This window comes from Lissotriton helveticus, chromosome 11 (genome assembly GCF_964261635.1).
Source record: "Lissotriton helveticus chromosome 11, aLisHel1.1, whole genome shotgun sequence".
Lineage (NCBI taxonomy): Eukaryota > Metazoa > Chordata > Amphibia > Caudata > Salamandridae > Lissotriton > Lissotriton helveticus.
In genome coordinates, this window is record NC_136072.1 from 82,701,090 (window position 1) to 82,727,580 (window position 26,491).

The window sequence follows — 26,491 nt, forward strand, 5'->3', positions numbered from 1 at the left end:
CAGGACTGCTGGACTCCTGGGCTCAGGGGATAGAGAGGAGCTGTCAAGCAGGAACAGCATAACCCCACCAGTCCCCGAAACCAGATGGCACAGTGGGAGACAGGGCACAATGCCTGAGTAGTCAAGGGAGGGCAGTCAGCACCCTGAACGTGCGCCAGCAGGCCGTTCCCTGAAGAAATGAACTGCCATCACTTGTGGCTCACCTACATACCTGCACTGTGGCCATAACATGTGCTAAATGTAGTGACACTCATGATGTGTCTGTCAGGCTGTGTGACTAAAATTATCCTGCTGCTAAAGGATTGATTAAACACAGTCATGCACCAAAACATCTTTTGCATTGTATCATCATTTCTCACCTAGAAATAGTTCTGTGTGATATTATCACGTCTCTGTCGTCTGGCAGCTGCCCCAACTCCAACTGCTGGTCTGCAAGGCGGACCTGGGCCCTCATCCTCAGAAGTATCTGTATCAGTTAGTTTTACTGGAATGCCTTTTATCGTAGCTATGTTGTGGAGTATTGCCCAGGTAGCCGCAATCTTCCAGCAGGTCTCTGGGCTGTATTGTAGTGCCCCTCCACTTTTATGCAGGCAGCAGAACCAGCTCTTCAGTATCCCAAATGTCTGCTTAATTACATATTGCTTAGATTTGTGTGCGTGATTAAATCTCATCTCCCTTACATTGGCTGGATTGAGGTATGGTGTCAGGATGAAGTCCCACACTGCATATGCACTGTCACCTACAGGATGGAAAACAAGAGGTAAGTTACTGTTCTCCCACCCCAGAGATTTACTGTATGTTAGAATGTTTGACATGCATTTACCTAGCAGGTAGCCCTCACCAAACTCCCCAGCAGTGAGACGTCTGTATATCTCACTATGTCTAAAGATAATTGAGTTGTGGGTACTGCCTGGGTATTTCGCTACAATATCATTGATGATATATTTGACATTGTAGAGGACCTGAATGTTTAGTGAGTGATAAGATTTTTGGTTCCTGAATACATATTCATTGTTTGATGGGGTGTGAGAGCTACATGGGTTCCATCGATGCAGCCAATTATGTTGGGAAATTGTGCAATCTGATAGAAGTCCTGTTGTATTTGCTGTAATGCCTGTGCTGGGGAATTTATTTGACGTTGTAGCCTCTGTACCATTGCATGCTGGAATGCATGAAAGAAGCGAGACAGGCAACTCTGGGAGACCCCACCTGCTGCTGCTATCACCCCTTGAAAACTCCCTGATGCAGGGGTTTCAGCTCCTCTCTCAGGTCCATAATGGTGGCTGAGTCCAGCCTATACTTTCATGGATCTCCTCGTCAGTCTGCTGGAACAGAGTGATGCGCACTCTGAAGATCCGTTCCTGTCGCCCCCTTCTCTGTGCTGCAGCCCGTATTCGCAGCCTCCTGGCTGTCAAATACAACGCTGCCATTGTGGAAGCCCCTTTTGCATTGTGGGCTTGTTTCAATAGGTTGCACCTGGTTACCACCTGCTTTGAGTTGGTGGTAAAATCAATGTGCAAGATTACAATTCTCACGAATTCTCAATTTGCGATTTTTTCATACATCATTTGCAAATTCGCATTTTGCGATTTCTCTATTTGTGATTATCGCAGGTTGCGTGTCGCAGTTTGCGAATTTGCTAAGACAATTTGCAGAATAAAAATTGGCAAATTTTGCGATCAATCAACCTTTACTTTCAGACTTACAAGAAATTTCATAGAAAAATGTTTGAAAAGGTAAAGCCCAGCACGGCAAGGCTGCCAGCAGTGTCCAGGGAGGAGGTGTCATCGTCGATGAGCTGCTGAATGAAGTTGAGATGAAGATATCTACAATCAGACTTAGTGCCTGATTACGATCTTGGCAGATAGGATACTCCATCAAAAACTGTAGGAAATTCTGTCTGCTGTATTACAAATTCCATAGGATATAATGGAACTGTAATCTGGTGGATGCGATATCTGTTACGTTTGTGATGGAGTAACCCTGTCTGCCAAGATTGTAATCATGCCTTAGTCTCTTTTTGGAAGTCAAAAATCTCCAGCAGGATGAGGGCTTCATGAGGCCAGATACCCCTTCTGCAAAGGACAGTTGCACAGGATTCGCTGCTGCAGAGAAGAATGTAGCAGGAGCTGCCACAAAGTCAGGCTGACCAGCGATGCATCTTAAGCAGATCGATGAGCAGGTAGCTCGCGGTATCCTCTTGTTTCTCAGAGAACGTTTTTGCAAAAAAAATTCTATGTCCTAAGTTTAATATTTTGGCTATCTGGGCACCTTTAGCACCACTTCCAAGGGTGAAGGACTAGAGAGGCACTACTTGGAGGGTTAGTACTCACTCAGGCTAAGCCAAGGTGTGGGTTCAAGATGGTTGGAGCCTTTTCTGTCCCTGAGGCTCTGATCAGGAGGTCAGCCAAGTAGCGCTGGAGTCACTCTGGTAGTCCTGAGTTCAAGTAGCAGAACATGGTTCAAGCAGCAGTGCTGGCCTCTGAGGCTTCAGGCAGCAGACCAGTCCTTCCTGGAGCAGCAACGCAGACTTCTGAAGTACACAGCAGGCCACAGCAGAAGGCAGTCTTCTGAGAGTCCTTCCACAGGTCCAGAAAGTGAAATGAAGAGTGGAGGGTCTGAGGGTCCTATTTTTATACATGTTGTCTTCTTTGAAGTAGGAAATGTTTCTAGAGATTTTATTTGAAGTGATTGGAATTTCCTGCCTTCCCTGACCTATCTCCAGCCTGATTATAGGTACAATAAGGTAGCGTGAGATCTTTTGTGTGAAGGCAAGGTACCATCTATTGATTTGCAACTGTGGCTATGCCCAGCTCTGCCCACCCCCCCCATCCTGCCAGTGATGGCCCATCCGGGCACACCTAATCCCTCTATTGTGTGGCTGTCTCAGAGGAATAAACAAAATTCAACTGCCAAATACACCCAATCATGTGGCCCAGGAACAGGCAGCAGGGACAGCATAACTAGTGCAGGAAAATGGGGACTTTCTAAAAGTAGTATTTTCAAATTTGTAACTTAAAATCTGACTTTACCATTAAAGAGAATTCCAATTTCTTAACCTCCAAACATGAATTTCCTAACTGCTCCTAATCAAAAGTTAGCATTTATTACATTTAATAAGGCAACCTAATGTTATCGTATGTGAGAGGGAGGTCTCACAATAGTGAAAAAACAATTAAGGATTCTTTCACTACCAGCACATGTAAAAACTAAAAATTACATGTTCAACCTTTTGATTACAATGCAGCTTTCCCTCTGGGCCACCTAGATCCTATCTTAGGGGTGACTTAATCGAAATGAAAGGAGAGTTTAAGAATTGGCAAGGGGTTATTTTGCCAAGTCAAATTAGCAAGTTAAAGTGCATTCAGGTGGCAGTGACAGACTTGGGACATATTTTAAAGAGCTATTCAAGTGAGTGGCACAATAAGTGTTGCAGGCCCACAAGCAGAATTTAATTTACAGGCCCATGGGTATATGGTATACCACTTTACTCGGGACTTAAAAGTAAATTGAATATGCCAATCAATATAATCCAATTTTCCATGTTTTAGAGAGTGAGCACAAGCATTTTAGCACTGGTTAGCAGTGGTAAAGTGCAGAGTCCTAAGGCCTGCAAATACAAAAATAGAAGGGTGAAGGTAAACGTTCTTGGGGAAGACCACACTAAGGCTGACAGGTATAACACCACCATTCAATTATGGTGTCTAAGGGCCATATGTATCAAACCTTTTTCCCGTTTTCAAATGGTCAGATTCTCAGAATCGGCCTGTTTGCGAATTGGTAAAAGCCTTTTGGGATGTATCATCCCAAAAGGCCATTGCAAAATAGAAAATTGCAAAATGTGCGATTCTCTATTTTGCAAATGGAATTAAGGAATTGCAAATTACGATTCTTTAAATGCAATTCTGGAAGCACCAGAAATGTGCTATTTGGCCTTAAGGAATTGCAAATTACCACCAACTTCAAGTTGGTGGTAATTTGCGATTTTCTTTAAAAAAGCCCTTTTTTGATTTTTTTAAAAGTGCCATATGTCGCACATACATGCCCTTAGTGTCCTTTTTAGGGTGAACAGCAAAACACACAAGATTATGGATGGAATGTTGCACAATGGCAAAACATTCACCCCCAGTCACAGATCTGGGTTTAATCCATTGTTATTTTGCTCACCAAGCCACCCCAGTTCAGCCATGGCCATATGCAAATCAGTCTTGACCCTGTGCCTCATGGGAACAGTCCAGACCCAACTGCCAAGCCATGTCTTCCCTGGACCGGAATCAAGCATCCTAGGACAGGTTTCTGGCTATCAGCCGTCTACAGCCAAGATAGTTTACCTCCAGTGGTGTAGTGAGCACCGGACCCACGTCTGGGCATACCCTTCCCACATTGGGTGAACAGCAAAACACACAAGATGATGGACGGAATGTTGCATAATGGCAAAACATTCACCCCCAGTCACAGATCTGGGTTTAATCCATCGTTATTTTGCTCACCAAGCCACCCCGGTTCAGACATGGCCATATGCAAATCAGTCTTGACCCTGTGCCTCATGGGAACAGTCCAGACCAAACTGCCAAGCCATGTCTTCCCTGGACCAGAATCAAGCATCCTAGGACCAGTTTCTGGCTATCAGCCGTCTGCAGCCAGGATAGCTTGACTCCAGTGGCGTAGTGAGCACGGGACCCATGTCTGGGCATACCCTTCCCACATAGGGTGAACAGCAAAACACACAAGATGATGGACGGAATGTTGCACAATGGCAAAACATTCACCCCCGTCACAGATCTGGACTTAATCCATCATTATTTTGCTCACCAAGCCACCCCAGTTCAGACATGGCCATATGCAAATCAGTCTTGACCCCGTGCCTCATGGGAACAGTCCAGACCAAACTGCCAAGCCATGTCTTCCCTGGACCAGAATCAAGCATCCTAGGACCGGTTTCTGGCTATCAGCCGTCTTCAGCCAGGAAAGCTTGACTCCAGTGGCGTAGTGAGCACGGGACCCACGTCTGGGCATACCTATCCCACATAGGGTGAACAGCAAAACACCGGTCCTAGGATGCTTGGTTCCGGTCCAGGGAAGACATGGCTTGGCAGTTTGCTCGTAACTTTAGGACTCCTAAACTGAGAAAAATCCTAACTTTAAGACTTTTGGTATTCACAGAAGGCATTTAGGAGTCCTAAATGAGTAAGTGCCTTCTGTGAATACCAAAATGAGTAAGTGCCTACTGTGAATACCAAAATGGTAGTAAGTTTAGGATTTTGTCTTAAGTTAGTTCTGTGAATCGGGCCCCATGTATGCAATACTGCTCACCACACTCAGTTAGTAACATACAGTGCATTTGAAAAATTGAGCTTCACCAAGATTCATTTTTACTCAAAAGAAAACAATTGTCAAAATCACAAAAACCACATGTGTTTTCTGATTGTTAATATGCAGATATAAGTCAACTACATCTAGGTATGCTAATTCCTTGCAACACTATCTTAATGAAGTTTTGCCCATTAGTAAGATGCACAGTGCAGCTGCAGCACTATCCCTCAGTTCCTACATACTGTCTATGAAGGTATTTTCCCAACCGACTGTCCAACAATCTCTCGGCGTCACCAGGAAATGGTGTCCAATCCACTTGCAATCTGTTATCACCAGTGGTATGTTGTGCCACAGTTGAGTGAAATATCTAAAGCACTAAGGTCAGTAGACACAGGTCCATTTGCAGTGCTATTGAATGACATTGTTATATCTATCATGCTATTTCCACCTCAATGTAGATGAGCCAATGAATTGTGTTGGTTTCAAAAATACTCTTTGCACTTTTGAAGGCCCAACACTCAATATTTTAAGGAAGTATAAAGTGTGTCATAATGCACTTAGTTCATGAGATGGATCAACATCGGTGTGACACCACTTTTCCATTCCCTGGCTTTTACATATCATTTGAATCAAGTGTGTTAATTTAATAGTCAAATTAAAATAGCAAAAATAAACTCACAGAGTGCAGTATTATTTTATTTCTATACCCAGAACTGGAACATTTCTGTCCTGGTGACATGGATTCATCAATCCAGACTTGTATGGATGGTAATTTTTTATTTGATATTGCAGCAGGTCCAGAGAGTTATTTTGTAGTATATGAATATGATAAAAGTTTGTAGAGAGTATAGTGGTAGGAGTAACTTGATATATATTGTCATGATATGAGGAAAGTGAATGGTGGTTCAATTTTAAGCTCACATCTGTTTGTGTTTCTATTATGGTTAGTGGTAAGGAATGTAGGGTAACAGATTGAGCAAATGGTAGGTTGCAATTACACAGGGAATGTTGTAGTTGTGACAAACATCAGATAGCATACTGTAGTGTTGTTCCTATATCCCTAATAGGCTCTGCGCATTGGAATATTATACACTGTAGATTTGACATAGGACTGAGGTCAGTATGTCTCTATCGAGTACATTAAACTTAATTACTTGTGTATGCTAGCTAACTCAGAGGTCACTAAAAACTTTCTCGAATGAACAAGAAGGGATTATGTAAATGTATTTGAGCTTGTAAAGCGCACTGCTACCCGTCCATAGGTTTCCTGGCGCTGTATAACTCTGGGGAACCCGTCCTGGCTTTCCCTGTGGGATGGTCCCTGCTGGGAGTCCCCAAGGTGGAGCCAGGCATCCCCAGAATTGATGGGGCCGTTGTGGAGATTAGGCAAGCTAATGCCCAGAGTTGCCGAGTGGAACCTCTGATTAGAGTTAGCACCGAAGCGAGAATTATCGAGTCCGTTGACCCAAGTCCACAACCCTGCCGCGTCGGGAATTGAACCCTGGTCCCGGGCCGACTTCTGCTCCCGGGTCTGCCGCCTCTAACCAGTGAGCCACACTACTCCACATTAGTCTCTGACAACCCCATAAACATGACAACTTTGTTTCCCTTAGAGTCGGAACAATATCTTCAGAGTAGTGGAGACAATAAATAACCATTTCACTGAGTCAGTCGTGCAAGCTACATTTCTACAGAGTACAGAAATAGAGAAATGGGCGTTTCAATAAAGAGGGTTTATTGAACAGTCCTATTTCTCAAGCAAGAGATATGAACTGCTACAATCGTAAGACAGAATGCGCAGTATAAAATGTACAGCGTTAGCAGTAAGATAAAATAATACTGTAATAGCATGTCGTGTAGCTGTGACATATATTCGTTAAATACATACATAAATAACACAGGCTAAAATACTCGTCTGGTGCTTCTAAATAATACTACCCCAGTGTACCTAACCTAAGTCTAGTATGAGGGAAGAAGTAGGTGCTGTCTTAGCCTGGTTTAGTTATGCCAAGAGTTGCCAACATTTTCTCTAGGTTCTAATCAGCTCCATACCTTAGAATGAGAGAGGTTGGTATCTCTTTCCAGGGACTTGATTCTCTAACACCCCGCAAGGGGAGTCAGAAACACCGGAGCTGGATTCTCGGCAAGGAGGATGACAGCGTCTGGTCGGGGCGTCAGTTGGGGAGATGACTTCCTTCGGGACTTGCTGTGGAACAGCAGCGTGCAAGTAGGTAGTCGAACTGCACCATGCCTTGCCATAGCAAGTGAAGGCATATTTATACCTTGAAGGTGTTTAGGAATGCCGGTATTGATGTAAAAGTCAGGCATATGAACATCATGAATAAACCCCTAAGGAATAGATGTTCATGTATAATAAATTAGTTCTTTGAGAAATCAATATCCAAGCAGGGGGAAAGTCCCAGCGGCTCACGAATCTGGTTTTCCTAGAACTCGTTGTGACGTAGCTGAACGGATGTAAGTAGCCATGCCTGTATTTGGTTCGCATGGACTATGCCTGAATAAGGACTGGATCTCTATGCCAATATAAGGGTAATGTGAATTGTACCTATATAAGGGCATGAATCGGGAAATACATATGGAATCTAAATCGAAACACAACAATACATATTTGAAAAGGTTGTCATTAGTGTACAGATTTGTGTTAGGGATTAGGGTTGGTACAGTACAGAGAGTGTGAATTTGTTAGTGTGGGATACCTAGGACCTTATTATGAGTTTGGCAGTCCGTGGACCTTCGTCCCAGGGGTGGCAGTCTGGAAGCGGTGGTCTGTCTGCTGTATTGTGAGGTGGGAGTGTTGCCTGAGCAGGGACTGCGGTTGGACTGCCAGGCACTGCCAGCACACCATTGACAGCCGGGACAGTGATTGGGGAAAGGCAGCCTCCATAGGGAGGCACAGAGGACCAACACCGCTATCTGTATTACGAGTTGGCTGTTCCAAGAGCCAATACTGGGGTTGGAATGATATCCAAAGGATGGCGGAAAGGAAGGATTTGTGGAGCAAACTTACCCCTGTACTGTTATTTTCAGCAGGTTTTGAGGAGATCCCTTCCTCTAGGTCCCCCCTACACAGGAGCATCTTCACCCTGAGGAAAATTACCCTGTCAGCAGTGATACTTAGGCACATTATACCATATACTCATTGCCAGGACTGGCCTCATATGGGTCAGAACCCGGTAATGAGTAGGTGGTATTTTTCCACATATATCATACAAATGGGTGCATTTGAAACATATGCACTTGGTATGCACACACAGTCATCGATATGTATGGTAATTCAATGCCCAGAACTTCAAGACTGCCGCTACATCACCGATGGCCCCTCAGAAAATTTGTAATAAGGCGTCTGGAAGGATAAAGGCCCATCAGACGCCAAGTGGTCGCAGACAAGGCCCTTCAGAGGTCGGACCACTGAACTCATAATAAGGTCTCTAGTGTTTGTACTTATCAGTCTCCACTCTGCTTTCACTCCCATAAAGCATTCAGTGTGGAGTATGGACAACAACTGGGCCTGGGAGATCCACCATCAGTTGCAAGGGTCTCTTGTTGTACCCTGGAAGTGAGGGAATGGATACTCTCCGGTAGGTTATTCTACCGCCTGCGGATATCCTTCTCTGAACATCTGGTGCTGTTTAGACTATTCATCCTACCCATGATTTTGACCCATAGTTCCCATCTCTGGCTCATGGTTGTTGTCTGGAATTCTGCTTCAAACAACTGATACTAAACCCTAATTATTTAATTCACCATCACAATTAACACATTTTAAGAAATCCTGCTGTGGCCTTCTTCTAGATATTTTTAATTAGCTCTACTGCTTTGTGTTGTGAGTTGTAAATGGTTTGTGTGGATGAGCGTCTTTTGTAGTGGGAGCTGCAGGTGTTGTTGGTGAGTTGATTTTAATCATGTGTATGTTAACAGACTCGTCTGTGTTGGAATCCTCATCCTCCATTGCCATCCCCAAATATGAGTTTCTTATCCCAATCACATGCTGGACAACTCAAAATATGGTGATATCATGTCCATCATATCAACGTTGATTGTGGAAAGATAACCTCCAACCTGATGGACGGATAAGTCCTGCCATGATGGTGGAACGACTGTCCATTTGCCAAACCCTAGATCAGCGAATAACAGTGTAGAGAGAGCAAATAGCTGCTAGAATCCCCCACGAAGGATCAGAAAGAAATTCACAGACATCCCTAGGGAGATACTCCCTATAGATATATTTAATATATGTCCTTTAAGTTTTCTACATAGGCCAAATGAGGGGACAGGTAACATTAGGACTAGGAAGCGAAATCCAACAAGTATATTTTTTATCAGAGTCCTGAAACTCCAACAAGCTGTTTACGAAGATCCAGTTTTTCTAAAGAATAAAGTGATTCACTTGATCAGTGATGGTTGACATTGCCATTCAATCGTCCATTCTCACATTACATATGTAAAGTGACACACTTCACCATGCGAACGATGGAATTCCATTGAAGCCAATCTTGTGGAGGTGAATGTAGTTCAGGGCCTAATTTTGCTTAATCAAAAAATATCTGTAGGCTCGGAAATTCTGTTTAAGCTAAGACCACCCCTGGGGTCTACACCTATGAACCAACCTATGAATACATTGAAGAATCCCAAATTCATTCATTGTACAGTTACTGTAAATCTCGAGAGATCTACACCAAGAGAGAAATGACTTTCTTCCATGCTCTAGCATCAGGGAGGAATGACTATATAAGTGAGCAAAACAGCAGCTTTGTCAAGCCCTCCTCCTATTCAGGCAAGCGAGAGATCATCTACTGGTGTTCCTCTAAATAATAAGGTAATAAAGCTGGCACAGCAGATGTCTAATCCAGCCTGGAAGTCTTTATCCCGAAGAAGTCCAAATTACTCTGTTGGAATGTGGCTGGTATTACATTTAGGACAGTAGATATGGGCTGGGGGATATTTATTGATGATTTGGGAATTTTGTTTATTTCACGAAACATAGGCTCCTTCATCAGTCATTAGATTGGGCTTAAATAATTTTTAGCTTGGAGTACAGGACTCCAAAGCCTGAGGGGCCTACTGTGGTTTAACTATTTGGGTAAGGTCCTTTTTTAATTGTATAAGAAAAACAGATTGAGAAAAGCTCACCAGAAATCCTACCTCTGCTAATCATATTAGCAAGCAATAGACCATAAATGTTGATTACCACCCACAATAGGAGAACTATTAGGAGTCAGGAATGCCCAGAATTCGTTTTTTTAGAGAGTCTCCTCCTCTCCCACAGGGAGAATTGGCATGCAATAATTGCAGCAGATTGTAATCAAAGTTTTTGAACCTCTACACCCAATAATGGATCTCGCAAGTGACGAGGATGACTTTTGTGTTCTACCTAGTTTAGCATCTCCCATTACAAAGAAATGGATAACTCCAGCTCTTCAGCTAGCTGCTCTGAGTTTATATTACGGCATGACATCATATAGTGAAAGATAGTTATCAGACAGCATAGCACAGCCCCCTTCCAAGCAAGGGAAAAACTTGAGCAACATTGATTACATCTTGTTGGACCTTTGCCTTTGGCAAATCACGGCTGAAATGGCTGTGCATGTTAGACTTAAGAATGATTAGGAAACTCCGATGCTAGCACTGAGTGGAGATTTGATTATTAGGCAGACATGAGCTTCAAACCTGGGTGCAGATTCCCTTGTGGTCTCTAATTAAAGAAAAACCATCAAGTGGGCAGACATTATTTCCTCCCCCCAAGGCTCTTTCTGGTATATAGAGTCTGTGATCTAGACCTTAGTCTCTTTTAGTCAGCTCAGCTATGTGATACTGATGCACTAGGGTCGGAAATACATAACAATTTGTTTGCTATTTTTTTTAAAGATTATTTTACAAAAGAATCTAAGCTGCTCCCCTTTTTATGCAACTCACATAGGTGGTGTGAATCACAGTGAAGGCGGCAAAGAATGCACTTACTAATGCACTTAAAAAATGAGTGAGGGGAGAAATAATGGAGGCAAGGGCAGTATATAAGAAAACCCGAAAGACTAGCAAATAATATGGGAAAATAGACAATGGGCCTAATTTCCGAGGCCCTAGCAGCACTTTTACACCACTGGAGCATCACTTGTTTGATGCTCAAGTGGCGCAATGTGCTGCAGCATATTTACAAGGGCATGCAAAGCCACATGACCTTAAAAAATGTGCCCCTTTCATGCATAACATTGCAGGAAAGGGCCATTCCAATAGTATTGCTGTGGGTGTTCCCACGCAACACCCATGTAACCTGAAGCATTCCCAGATTTATGAGGAATTGTAAACCTGGGAATCCGTCAGATTCGAATGACACCTCAGAGGTGGTGTTAGAGAGGTGCAACTGGAAGAAATATCCTTATTTCTCCTCATTTTTTGCTTTTTGTATGTGTGCTGCATTCTGCAGCCACATAGAAAGAGGAAAAAGCCTCTTGTGATTGTGTTTGTACATGAAGGCTACCCTTCCAGCACGAAAACAATAATACCAGCAATGCAGGCACCCTTGCACCATGGCCCATTGTGTCCAGCGCAGGGGAAAAGAACAGGAATAAGACGTAGCTGATATATACAGCGCATTCCTGCCCTTTTCTTTTGCCATATGGCAGCACCACAGGAAGGCCTGCGGAGCTGCTCCGTGGAAAAATCATGTAAATAAGATCACATGAGAGGATCTATTGAGGCTGCCAGTTCCAATGACATGAACATGGCACATCATTGTACATGGAGGGAGTAATCTAGGAAACCAGACGTTCACATCCAAGCGCACATATGGATTCAACATTTTACTTTATTTTACACTGATTAAACTCAAGCTAATTACAGTCTTGTCAATTAATGCATGAGTGACAATGTTGCGTCATATTTAGAGGACACTCTTGAAGCACTATAAGCCCAAAAGCCCAATAAGGCCCTGAAAATGAGTAAGATTTTGTTTGATTTATTTTACTCTGAACTACTGATCTCTCCAACTTCATTGCTGCAGTAGCACTGATTCCCGATTCTTGAACGTGTGCTGAAATAATTCCTATATACAAAATGGGCTGCTGTGGTTTGTCTAGGAATTGTCCCCCCGTCAGCATTTTTGACAATGCTTAAAAGTAAGCTGTTACTAGATAAGCTGACATTGTGAATGTGAAGAAACAAACACCGAGGGCTTGATTTAGATCTCGGCGGATGGGTTACTCCATCACAACGGTGATGGATATCCATCCACCAAAATATAAATCCCATAGGATATAATGGGATTTATATAATGGCGTACCAGATATCTGCCACCGTTGTGGTGGAGTAACCCATCCGCCAAGATCTAAATCAGGCCCAAAGTCATTTACAGGCCAGATTTAAGATGAAGGCCAGTACTGTGAATCAGGAGTTCTGTTTCCTTCTTCTAAAATGGAAAACAGTAGACTTGAAACATAGCTTTTTAGATCTATGACCAGGATTTGATCAGGTACGGAGACCAAAGCTAAGGAAAGCAAGCTTTGATCATGGTATTCACCTTAATCAAATCACAGTAAAAATGTGACTATCATTTTGATAATAATGATAAATATGCACAAGTTATCTAGGGTACTAATCAGCACTTAACTGAGCAAATTACCATGGGCAGAGGGGTGTGGCTGGGTTGTGCCCTTGCACCCTCACTTTTCTCTCTCTTTACTAATGGTTGCATTGGTCATCTTCTGTGAAAATGATTCTCCACTACTCGGTAGCCAAAAGGTCCCTGCTTTGTTGTTTGCAGAAAATATGTTGTTGATGCCCAAAACGCACACAGGCCTGCAACTCTTACTTGACATTTTTTTTAATGTTTTGCTTATCATACTGCCTTGAAATAAATGCTTCTAAAACATAATTCATGGCCCTTAAGTCCCATAGATACTTTTGGGGATTGATCTATATGGGAGACACTACATATAGAACATTGCAGAATTTGAATACCTGCATATCAGATTGTCAATTTCCTCCTGAAGGTCACCTAAAATTGCTAAAAGTCAATTACTTTAAAACCATCAAGCTGCTTTGTTTCTTAAAATGAAATTGTTTGAATCTACATTCTTTGTCTCTTGCTTTGATAATTTTCAGAGGCCAACCTATAAGCAACTCATTGTGTGGATCTGAGCTCTGGTGTCACTGCAAAATTATTTGGGTAAAGATGGAATTAATTTATTAAATCTATATTAAAATTGCAATAGAGTGCCCCTGTAATCCTGCTACAGCTCGATCTTGGTCTAAAACATATAGCTTATACTACAATATGTAAATACCTTTTATATTGACTACTCATTTGGATAACGAGCGAACTACTTTTTATTGAAATGAAAATATTATCTTTAAAAAAACATATAATATATCAAAAATATAGGTTCACACAATATTGACTACAATATTATCACTGAAATAATCACATAATCATTAATAAATAGATGAAAAACACTTTTTACAAAAAAAATACTTAAAACAAACCAAAACCTGCTATACACATATTTTATATTAAACAAAAGCATATTAAATCAACAAAATATTAAGGGGCCTAATACAATGGTGGTCGGAAAGCAGAGGAGACCGTGGGCCAGTTGGAACTGGCTCGTAATGCCAAAGGTGTGCCTTTCCGCCCTTGGGATTACGATGTACGGTTTCCGGCAAGGTTTCCATGCCAGCTTGTCCAACATGGAAACTGTGTCAGAAAGCTTGTTTGCGGGCCCCCAGCAGGGCCCCCTTGGGAGCATGGCTTCCAGTTGGGGGGCCGAGGGGGCACCTATGGTACCCCCTGTTGATCCCTGCACCCTGTGGCAAGCACCTTGAGGTGCCTATGGGAGCTTGGGCTACAGCCGGTTTACGGGCGTAGCACAAGCTCCCATAGAGAAATGTGAGTATGCGACCGCACCATGTTCGGTCGCATTGTAACTGCGGTGTCAGGACCACAGACCGGAAGTTGGTTGGTCCCAAAACAGTGACAGTGTCGATCGGAGGCAACTCCGACCATCTTCGTAATCGGGCCCTTAATAATTTAAAAACAACAAATGCTGCAAGATGAGGAAACTCTGCTGGGTTCACCCAACAAATCAATACAAAGAAATATATACATCTCAACAACTACCTAACCAAGTTAGTACTACTGATATTTAAGCTATAATGTAACTGTTATTAAACTTAATAATGTAAAATAGCAAACAAATATTGACACACTATCCAACTTTTATCTTTTTACATATACTTCCTAAAAGAAACAAATCTATGACTTTTAAACCTATAAACTGACAAAAAATAACAACTATCAAAAACAAGCAGAAAGATATAAAAAAGTAAGTATTCATAAATAAATAACAAATTATGAACTCACCCAAATGGCAAACAAAAAAAACCAAACAAGCTCAATCTACACAAACTACCAAAAAAGTAACATTTAAAATTAAACTTAAATGAAGTTATGGAAAAGCTGCAAAACCGTGCAAAACATCTCAACAGAACATACGTATAAGTACACAAAATAGAAGCAGTTGCATTTTTTAACATTTTACTAACAAACAAGCATAATTTAAAGATGAATTATATTTACACTATCACCGTACTTTCAGATACAATGACCGAGACAGCCAAATATATCACTTCACACAAAGGAAAGCAGTTACTAAATCCATGGGCTACACCCACAGCCAAAAAAGTGCATCATTAGAAAATCTGAACTTGAAATGTGCTAAATATTACTTTTATGCATGCTATGGGAGGACAACTACAAAATATTATGCTGTATTTTAAGTATGAGAGACTAATCAGCCCCCAAATATGACAGAAATAGGAGTAAGAGGGATATTGCAGGGTACAAGAGAGGCAATTGTTAGCTCCCAGGAACCCATACGCAAAATCCTTAAAGATATACTACCTTGTGTCCCCAAACACATAACAGTCCAACTGCCTCCTATACCCACTTTAAAACATTTAATTGCACAAAATAAAACCCCATCAGCTATATCCCACCTGCCCCTATCAGATACCAAGACATACACATACCTAAACATTTAATAATTACACATAATGACAATCTAAATGTCAACCTGAATAATGAATCAATCAGGGAATTGTAAGCGCGCTACTCACCCGTGAGGGTCTCAAGGCACTGGGGGGGGGGGGGTCCATCAGATCTGTTTAGCTGAAGAGTCAGGTCTTGAGGGTCTTCCTGATGGTGTTCAGGGAGGGGTCGTGTCTGAAGTCTGCAGGTAGCTCATTCCAAGTTTTCGCTGCAATGTGAAAGAAGGATCTTCTGACCAGCTCTGGCTCTGTGGATGCGCGTGGTTTCGGCCAGTGCGAGGTTGGAAGATCTGAGGTTTCTTTTGGGTACGTGGAAGTTGATTCTGTTGTTGAGGTATTTGGGTCCATTGCTGTGCAGGCATTTGTGGGCATGAGTGAGAATTTTCAAAGTGACTTTTTTCTCCACAGGGAGCCAGTGGAGACTTTGTTGGTGTTGGCTGATGTGTTCGTGTCGGGGGATGTCGAGGACGAGTCTGGCGGCGGTGTTCTGTATTGTCTGGAGTTTGCAGAGTAGGGACTTGTTGATGCAGGTGTAGAGTGTGTTTCCATAGTCCAGTCTGCTGGTGAGGAGTGCGTGGGTGACTGTCTTCTGAGACTCTGGGGGGATCCACTGGATGGTCTTGCAGAGGATGCGGAGGGTGTTGAAGCTGCTGGAGCTGACGGCGTTGACTTGTCGGTTCATGGTGAGTGATGAGTTGAGTACGATGCTGAAGTTCTTGGCGTGGTCTGAGGGGGTAGGTGGGCTTCTAAGGGCGGCCACCAGGTGCTGTTCCATGCAGAAGGGGTGGTACCGAGGACGAGGACTTCTGTCTTCTCAGCGTTGCGCTTCCGGCAGCTGTTAGTCATCCAGACTGTGACATCTTGCATTTCTTTCTGGAACTTGAGTTTGGTATTGGTGGGGTCTTTGGTGAGGGTGAGGATGAGCTGGGTGTCGTCGGTGTAGGACATGAAGTTGAGGCTGTGTTTTCGGACGATGGCTGCGAGGGGGGCCATGTAGATGTTGAAGAGGGTGGTGCTCAGGGATGAACCATGTGGGACTCCGCAGGTGATTTTGTTGGGTCGGAGAGGAAGGGTGGAAGTCTGATCCTTTGGCTTTTTCTGGTGAGGAATGATTGGATCAGACCAGGGCTGTTCCTTGTATGCCTGCGTGGTGTAGTCTGGTGACTAGTGTGCGGTGGGAGACGGTGTCGAAGGCCGCTGATAGGTCGAGTTGGATGAGGGCTGCAGAGTGGCCTTGGTCCAGGAGGTGCAGATGTTGTCTGTGGCGGCGAGTGGGGCGGTCTCTGTGCTGTGGCTGCTTCAGAATACAGATTGGGATGGGTCGAGGATGACGTTCTCTTCAATGAATTGTGTAAGTATCCTGTTGACTGTTTTCTCTGCAACTTTGGCTCCGAAGGGGAGGAGCGAGGTGGGCCGATAGTTCTTGAGGTCGGTGGGGTCAGCTTTGGGCTTCTTGAGCAGGGGTCTGACTTCTGCATGCTTCCAGTCATCTGGGAAGGTGCCTGTTTTGAAGGTGGTGTTGATGGTGTGTTGTAGTACAGGTGCAATGGCGGCCGCCGCTCTGTGGTAGATGTGAGGGGGGCAGGGGTTGGTGGTGGCCCCTGAGTGGATGCTTTTCATGGTCGAGCCGTTGTCTTCAGCAGTGATCGGTGTCCAGTTGGAGATGGTGGGCTGGCTGGTGTTTCTGGGGAGCGGGCCGTCTGTGGGGACTGGTGGATGGTCAATGAAGTTGTCGTAGAGGTTTATGATCTTGAGGTGGAAATAGGTTCCAAGCATGTCACAGAGGTCTTGGGATGGGGTGATGTCTGTGGCTTCACTGCGTGGGTTGGTGAATTCTTGAATGACACTAGGAAGTTCCTTGGAGTTGGTGGAATAGACAAGGATTTTGTTGTGGTGAAGTTCCTGTTGGTGCCTCTGATCTGGTTGTGGTAGTCCGTCATGGTGTCCTTGTAGGTGGTGTGGTTTTCGGTTATCTTGGTGTTTCTCCAGTTCCTCTCCAGGCGTTTGCAGGTGCGTCTAGTTTCTTGGAGAGAGGTGGTGAACCAGTCCGCTTTCCTGGGGCGTTGTGTGTCAGGGTTGCATAGTGGGGAAAGCTCTTCTACGCAGGTGTGGAGTTCTCTGGCTGCGTTGTTTGACTTGGGTGCCCAGATATGTTTTTCTTGGGTGAGAGTGGAGTTAAGTTGCTTGTTGGTAACCTTGCTCCAGTTCCTTCGTGGTGGGTGTGGGGCTGGTTTGGATGCCTTGGGTTTGTTGATGGTGAATTGTAAGCAGTGGTGGTTGATCCATGGCGGCAGTGTTGTGTGACTGAATTGGACGCTGTTTCCTGCCGCGGAGATGGGGTCGAGGGTGTGTCCTGCTCTGTGGGTCGGTGTGTTGACGAGTTAAGTCCGATGCTAGCGAGGTTGTCACAAAGGATAGTGGAGTAGGGGTCACTGGGGTTGTTGAGGTGGAAGTTCAGGTCTCAAATTAGTATGTAGTTTGTTGAGGGGATGGCGTGGGGTGTGATGAAGTCGTTGATGGTGGTGATGAAGGGTGTCTGGGGGCCAGGGGGGTCAGTCGACAAGGGTTCCTTGGAGTGTGGCTTTGGGGGTGGGCTGGATCTGGAAGTGCAGGTGTTAGGCAGAGGGTAGGGTTTCGCTGGAGGTGGTGAGGCAGAGGGTGCTCTTGTGGGCGATGGCGAGGCCTACTCCTGGGTGGTTGGTGTGGTCTTTCCTCTGGATCTTGTATCCGTCTGGGATGGCGGTGCTGATATCAGGCGCAGAAGATGCGTTGGCCCAGGTCTCTGTGAAGAAGGCGATTTCAGGGGAGAGAGAGTCGAGTAGTTTCCAGATTTCCATGGTGTGTTTGTGTACAGAGCGGACTTTGAGGAGGATGCATTTTAAAGTGTCGCCGGTGCTGGTGTCAGCAGCGTTGGAGGCCGCGGTGAGGGTCTGGCAGCATTGGAGGCAGGAGAATTGGCCGTGACGTGTTCGGCGAGGCATGTTGGCATTCTCTAAGTCTTCCAGGGTTGAGTGCGGGGAGGGTGGTGGTATCGTAGTGATGGGTAGTGGGAGGTCCAGTGTTCATAGCGCTGGTGGCGTTCAGGTCGTGGGTAGGCGCAGACGGCTTTGCCTTTGGCGTGCCTCGGTGCACCATGGGCCGCCATTAAGTAGGGAAGGTGGGTGGGAGGATAGGCTGGGAGACGGGAGCGGGGGAATTCCCGAGGGGAATTCCGGGGGGGTGGGGCCGCAGGTGCAGCAGTGGCAAAAGGCAAAAGGAACAGGCAGGCACGAGAAAATAATAAATACAGTGGTGGAATTAGAGCAAGACACAGATGGGTACAATAACAGTGGCACACAAGGGAAAAATTAAGGGCAAAAAACGGCTGAGAAAGGTTACGTTGGTGGCAGGCAGTCTGGTCCCAGTTGGTGCGGGCAGCAGGAGCAGAAAGCAGCCTTGAACCTCCCAAGGAAGAGGTCAGGGTCTGGAGGCAAGAGACAGCACAGCGCAGCTGCGGGGAGAGAGTGGACCTAGACTGAGGGTCTAAATAATGATAAGCAAACCCTAATGTTCTCTACAGCAGACAACTTATTAAAACTTAGCCAATGTCAAACCAGGATGATGGGTGGAACCTTCAAAATGTGTCCCGAACCATTCACTCAGGTATACACCATACACCGTTAATATCAAAACACAAATATGCCTTTTCTATACCCACTACTGCCAAATAAACCAAGCAGCACTTACTACAACATCTTAAACAATATACAACATACAGCAAATAACTCCTACCTCAAAAAATAATCATTGACTTTGAGGAAGCCATGATAATAACCAATCTAAACATACAACCCCAAACTGCCATTCAAGACTGCTACTATCATTTTAATCAAAGTAAATGGAAATATCTCTTTCTATCTATCTTTAAAATATTCAATTAAAATAAATTTCATTTCAAAACAAAAAAGTATACCATTTTAAATATTTCCACAAATAATCTACAATATAAACATTAACACATTTAAAAAAATTCAACTTCATCAAAATATTTGTTGTATGTGTTTTAAATTTTTTTTTTCTTATTTTATAAAAATGTATATCATTAATATATATGTTAAGTAACATAAAATAAATAGATTTTAAAAATACTAATATGAAAAAATACATTTGAAAATTCTAAAGAATTATTTGCACATGCTAATCCCCTAAAAGCCCAGTATCCCACTACTAAAATAAAATATTCAACGATTAATTTTATACATTAATACAACTAAAAATACAAATTTGAGCTATTTCATAAGTAAAAAATGATCTTACAAAATACACAAATAAAACTAAATAACGTAGACAATCAAACACACTACAATACATTACATACTAATTATCACTTACAAACAATATCACATACAAAAGTATTTCCTTAATCGATAGTTTTTACAATAATATTAAAAACAACATTAAAGATGATAGTTGTACCTTCAATATTCATGTTCATGATATTATATTTTTGATGTCCTGATATTCTTGACACAATATTTTGGTATGACCTTTTGTCCAAACACAGACCAATCACCACCTATTCTAGATCAAAACTAAAAATGTGCACCAACTTTGGAGCTATAGTATCACAAAGAACATTAGCTGAATTAGTATTTGTCAACACAATCCAAGAAAAATAACTACCAGTAAGTTTTCACAATATTAGTAGTACTATTATTATGTACATTGAGTGCAATGACTGCTCGGAACTGGATATTGTGATGCAATAGATATTCTGCAGGCTACAGATTTACTTAACTGAATTCTATAACTATTTCAACAAATAAGGAATTAGGGCCCTATTCACAAAGGTAAACGGAGACGTTTGGTCTAAACATAGACCAAACGTCTACGTTTACGACTTTGGAAATTCAGAAAGGGCATTTATGAGTACTATCTTTATGTCCGCACTTGGAGCAGATCTCTGCCCCAAGTGTGGACATAAAGATAGTATATAGTATTTTAGTAATATAGTGTTTGTAAATGCCCTTTATGAATTCCCAAAATTGTAAACTTTGACTTTTGTCTGACTGACACAATTTTCCTGCCTGGATCACCACCATGAAAGTGTGGAGGTCAGGAAAGTCATAATATGCTAGGCGGTGCCTCAGTGGCACCAGCAGCATATTGCTGTTCCAGACCACCGCTCCATCATTGAGGGATTGCGACCCCCGGCAGTTGTGGTGGTCCTATGGCAGTCCGACTGCCATAGTCATAATACTGGGGCTGAACCACTCGTGCGGTTGTTCCATACTGCCACCGCACCTCCACCGCGGGTTTGGCGGTCTGATCAAATGCCAAACTCGTATTTTGGCCCTAAAAAAACCATGACATACTGCAAATGCATTTGTTCAAACATCTTTATCTTAAATTAATTTTACCAAGATTTATTACCCTTTCACACAGCATGCCTTTTGGAAATGCATACTTTTAGTAAATTAAGTTTTAAAACATTAAAACATTAGTTAAATTTACATACTGGTAGTATTTCCAAACTTGTATTTTTAATGTCAAATTACGTGGCTATGAAGTGAAAAATCCCAAACAATTTCCGAATATCTAAACATATTTTTTGCTTCTTTATTACTTCCAAATATTTTTAAAATTCTACGTTTCATTCTTGAATTTTCAAAGGTAAACAAGATTCCTTTTTCCGGCTGTATCAGTTTTCTGATTAAAAACAGAACAAATAAATATAATAGCACATGTATGAATCAAAGAGTGTTTTCAGTCGAAAGTGAATCTGACAGAAGTCAACACCTCAGTCTCACAGATGTATTCTTCAGGAAGCTCTTCACTTTCTCCAAGGATTGAAGATCCTAATGAGTGCTTGCCTCAATTTGGTAATCCCAAGAATTAAGACAATGGACTGTGCAGAAATTGTAAGGACAGTACCTATCCGGAAAATGGGCCACAACCAATTATCATGAAAATACAGCATGAGGCACTGTGACAGTAAAAATAAAACACATAAAGATAGGAGGGATCCCAACATTTTGACTGCTCCAAAATGAGCGTCAAGCCGTGGTTGGCTGATGGCTGATGCATTTTTTTTCATCCTCTGGGTATGTCTGCAGAGCGATGTGAGAATAACTGTGATGGAAGCAATGCCGACAAGAAGAGGCAAGCAGATGCCAAATGCACCTGCTGAATATGAGAATAATGTTTTCCATGTCATAATTTCACTTTGGAGAGTAGCATTAGCTTTGAGATTGGCTGTTGAATTCTGAGGGTATTCTTTGTCAGATACAAAGTTCAAAGGGATGCTGAGGACCAATGATCCTATCACAGTTCCCAAAATCAGCCAAGGCACCAACTTAGAGATCCTTTGCTTTAACCAGAAGAAGAGGTGGTTGTTGAAGTCCACGATCTTCACACAGTAGAAGACAGAGAGACAGGCGATTAACCAGGAGCTACAGCTGCCAGACCATACTGTAACTTGAAGTAGTATTCCAGGAACCACAGCCTTCATCTCATAAGCATAGCAGTGTCCTAGCAGAGTGCACTGGAAACAAATGAAGGAGATTCCAAGAGCAACTAAGATGATATCGCAGGTGTTCAGGCGTTTTCCTTTGGCCTTTTCTAGCAGATAAAATGCCAAAATGAACACACTGGCAATTATTGCAATCACACTGGCCATGGCTATTGTAATCACATAAACCTTTGAAAATGTAGGCTGCATTGTTTTTCTTTCTCTTTGCAGTTCCTTGGTGAATTCACAAAGATCAATGTTGGTCTGACTATGCTTTGTGTACGAGTGTTGTGGACAGGGATGGATAGACTTCAGAGCCAACAGGTGTGCCTGGTTTAAGTTACCATTGGCGTCATCCTCACCATCACTACGGTTCTGGATTTGGAAGGTTGCAAATCAGCCTGGTTTTGAATTCTCTCCTTTAAAACAGAGAAACAGCTCAACTCTCTTATTGGTGCATCACTCTAATAAATATTAAACAGATTATGTATTTCCTTATTTGTGTTGAGAAAAATAAATGAAAAGTTTGTTAATTTTATTTGGCTTGTTAAGCAAGGTCTGCACTTTGATTTGCCTCTAGGTGCTTTCTCCGAAGGATGATGCAAATCGAAAAAATAGAGATTTAAATATAGCTCTACTCTACAAGAACAGTTTGTGACAATGTGCAGAGCTAAAGAGTAAATATGAACAGGAAAGCATTGTTTTGCCAGTACTCTTGTATTCTATTACATTTTTGGTAACAGAAAAATCAACAAAAATTAAGATACTGAATAAAAGCAGATTATGGCAATTAACCGCTCTGCACCCAAAACAGAGATATTATATGAAATCAATATACTTCACAGAATGCTGTCTTGAATACAATAAATATTATGGCCTGCCTCTGCAGAGAATGATGCATAGGTATCAGCATATCATTGGCACCACAGAGAACTACAACTTACTGTGAACTACCATGGAAAACCGTGATTGTTTTCCAACTACAAAAACGTTGACATTTATGCTACAATTCAGATCCTGAGCATGCTATGATAGAGATCCATACCACTGCACCATATAGGCAGAACAATGCCATGGTTAAAAGCTGAGAAGCATGCCCAGACATGATCAAACTGTAAACCTATAGCACACACAATTGAGTGCAGCCTGTATGAGCCTTGGTGGATTATAGTTAGGGCTCCCAGTTTTATGGTATTTATTTTTTGAACATTTCCGTCTGTATTTATCCATATTTATTTTATGCCCATCCTATTGGTAAAGATCCATATTAATTTTGTGTTTTGTAAACAGATGAGGTAATAACTTGTATATTTCTGCATTTATTTAACGGATAAACGTGGACTCATACTTAAATGCCTGTCAGGTTTTAGCACATTACACAACCAAAAATACGAAAATGATAAACCCACATTAAAAAAATAGTGTTATAACACATATACAAGTTGAGATATGCAGTAATTAAAGTACATCTCATTGAACTTTGTAGCACCGCATGCTGTCATTAGGTACAGCTACTGACCTCAAAGTTATTGATCTCAGCAATGAAGCTAAATTAACTGTATTTTTCCTCTTTTAAAAATAAATACAGAGACAAGAGACAGTATTTTCTGTCTGTATTTATCTGTAAAAATCAGTAAAAACGGAAAACAAGGAGCCCTAATTATATTTCATATAATATCCGAGAAGCAAAAAATAATGTTTCGACTGGAAGTTAAACTCGTTTGTATGTGCACTTGTATGTGTGAAATCATTAAGCAACACACAGTTGCAGACTAACATCTAAGCAAAGAGCACTATTTAGAACAGAGCAACATGGGTTAGGAGAGCCGTCAAGCTGCTGCACACAGTCCTCAGTGCCTCAAAACCAATGAATTATAGGATACCAACCTCTCCCACCATGTATCATCCACACCTTCGCATAGAAGCATTATTAATGATAGGAAATTCACCTTTTTTGCACGTTCATCACAGATTTCTCCTTTTGCTGGACTATATGTTTTGCTTACTTTAGAACTCTGTGCACTTTACCTCTGCTAACCAGTCACACAGTGTCTGTGGTCCACCTTTAAACTGGTCAAATTAGCATACTCCTAATTGGTATATCTAACTTGTAAGTCCCTAGTATGTGGTACAAAATGTACCCAGGGCCTAGAAGTTAAATGCCACATGTGACTGCAGCACTTATTGTGCCATCCACCATGGTGGTGGTGCAAATGTGGCTCCAGGTCTGTCACTGTGGCCTGACTTTAACAGTGCAAAACATGTGTGTGACCTGTCACAATAAACCCTATTGACAGGTCAAAACCTCCTGTTTAAATATTATTATGTCACTTCTATGTGATCCTAGTAGCCCACAAGGTATGGTGTATGGTATTTAAAAGCGGACTTAAAGGTAAAAGTAACTAGCAACCAACAGCTATTTTCGGTGTAGGAAGGTTGATGGGCCCATAGAGAAGCACTGCGAAGCAATAATAAATATTGAAACCACATCTTGGGATTTCGAGTAAAAATTAAGGAAATATATGTTTTTTAAATGAACCCTTTACCTGCCTGAATACCCACAAGGCTAATGAGGATAATGCTCTGCCAGCACTAAGTCTCTGCACAGCCTTGAACAAGCGTAAAAAAAGGTTTGAAGTGCCTCCCAGGAGCATACTATGGGCTTGCCTGAATATGTAGTGATGACTCCACTGAAGTCTAAAGTATATGCACGGTGAGGGCTGTGGGCAGTCTTTTTGAAACTATAGTGTCAAATCCTGCTTGACAAGTGTATTGAGCCAAATGCAGCATATGGGGCTCACTTGAAAGGGAGAGATCAGGATGAAAAGACAATTCTTCTGCATCAACTCCCTGGTTGCTGGAGGACCCTGTTGTTGCCCTCCCAGAATTCTATCTCTGGGTTTGTTCTGAGTACAGGACCTGTCTCACACTGTATGTTTGTATTAGATATTGGAGGACACTAGGGTTACAATAGCATACTCCCCAAACACACCCCCAGGCCCCAGAGCTCAGATTTTGCCAAAGTCTTTCACCCTCAAGGTGGCGAAAGACTTTTGCCATCTTGAAAATGCCCTGACACATTTTATTTTTTGTCTGTTTGCTGTAAGGCAAACAGGAACTACTGTAAATATAGGGAGGTCAGGGACTGGGAACATTTACCACATTAGTTAAGGATGGGTCAGGAGCCATCCTCACACACTAGTGAGTGGGGGCATACATGTGGCTTCCCAAGGCACCCTTCAGAACACTTTCTGGACTGGCAGCAGTTCAAAAGAGGACTGAACATGCTGTCTGTGAACTGAGAACAGCCCAGAAGGAGTGGACCCACTCCTTCTTTCAACCAGGACAAGGAAATGTTCACCAAGGGTCAGTCGTCTGACCTCCTGTGTGTCTATAAGGACAGCCAGCTACAAGAAGCATTTTCTTGTCATTATCCTGTCTGACCACCAGTAACTGGACCGGGACAGGGCTCTGCTGGTGGCCTGTGCCTAGAACACTGTAAGTTTCTAAGTGTAGAGACTCTACAACACCTGGGGGCTTTAGAAGTATACTCCTGTGTGGATTGGTCCCATTGATGATCAATGCAGCAAAAATGTATATGTGGACTTTTATATCAGGATACATTGGGTCCAATACTTCCAGAGCAACACAACAACACAAACCTTGGAGAATCTTAACACAAACCTCAGCATCTCCTGCATGAACATCATTTAGGGGTCACCAATCATCATCGCTGCAACCCCTAGCTTGCCCCGTGCATCCCCGGCACTGCCTTTTCAACACATGGCCTCTGAGGTGGCAAAGTCAGTGCCAGTAGCAACTCATTCTTATGGAGACTAGTTGGGATTCCATTTTCCTTGTTTACAGTTAGTTTTTCATTACACCATTAATTATTAATATCATACTATTGACTAATTGTGTAACAAAAAGTGCAGTACAAACACATGGAATATGACCCTATCTGGGTGGTGAGGTAAGCAAATGCTTTTAAATGTATGTTGTATACATGCATGTAGGAAGCTGGCTCTTTATATGACATATTGATATATCAAAATGAGATATATATCGTGAAAAGAGTTCTGAGGTTCCCTTATGAGTGAACAGGGGCTTGCTCTATCAATTTGAAGTTGCTGTTCTAGGGGGTAGTGCGGTCAATCTAGGTTTTAGCAGAGAGGAGTGTTAGACACCTGAAAGTACACACAGTAGTCAAATGATGCACACGACTCAAGAAGGAGATCCACATCTATTTATAAAAATAACACATTTCTTTATATATATTTAGGCAACAGAAGCAATTTGATCAGGTAAGTACAGTTTGCAAAAGTAATTCTCTTGAATTCAAAAAGTTGACGCATTGCAATATTTAGAAGCTGCAATGTTATCCTATGGAAGGAAGAACAAGTACTGCATTTAGGTACAGGTTAAGTGAGTGATGGGCAAGGTTTAATGCATCAATAGCCGTATACGGCTGGGTGTTAAACAGTGTTGGGTGCCCAGTCTACAGGGATTGGTCTTTGCAAAAAGAGGCTGCAGGCTTTGACTGGGGTACAGACGGGCTGAACTACCAAAGGGGCTCAAAACTCACAATGCTTAGGAATGTAGGGACACCTTTGGTCCTCTTCTCGA

General features: G+C 42.6%; 1 protein-coding gene across 1 annotated transcript; it reads right to left on the minus strand.

The window, feature by feature from the left end:
- Positions 1–359: 359 nt before the first annotated feature.
- On the minus strand, positions 360–22,033 carry LOC144790722 (taste receptor type 2 member 16-like). Its single transcript, XM_078665438.1, has 2 exons — positions 21,538–22,033; positions 360–739 (listed from the first exon to the last, which is right to left on the minus strand). The coding sequence occupies exons 1-2, from the start codon at positions 22,031–22,033 to the stop codon at positions 360–362; spliced, it is 876 nt and encodes a 291-aa protein (XP_078521564.1).
- Between the last annotated feature and the right edge of the window lie 4,458 nt (positions 22,034–26,491).

Excerpts from the sequence above, each read along its gene's own strand:
- LOC144790722 (XM_078665438.1), bottom strand. The coding sequence starts at position 22,033 with ATGGCCAGTGTGATTGCAATAATTGCCAGTGTGTTCATTTTGGCATTT. Across the intron at positions 740-21,537 it reads ATTATTCTCATATTCAGCAG|GTGACAGTGCATATGCAGTG; the intron begins GTGCATTTGGCA and ends TCCATCCTGTAG.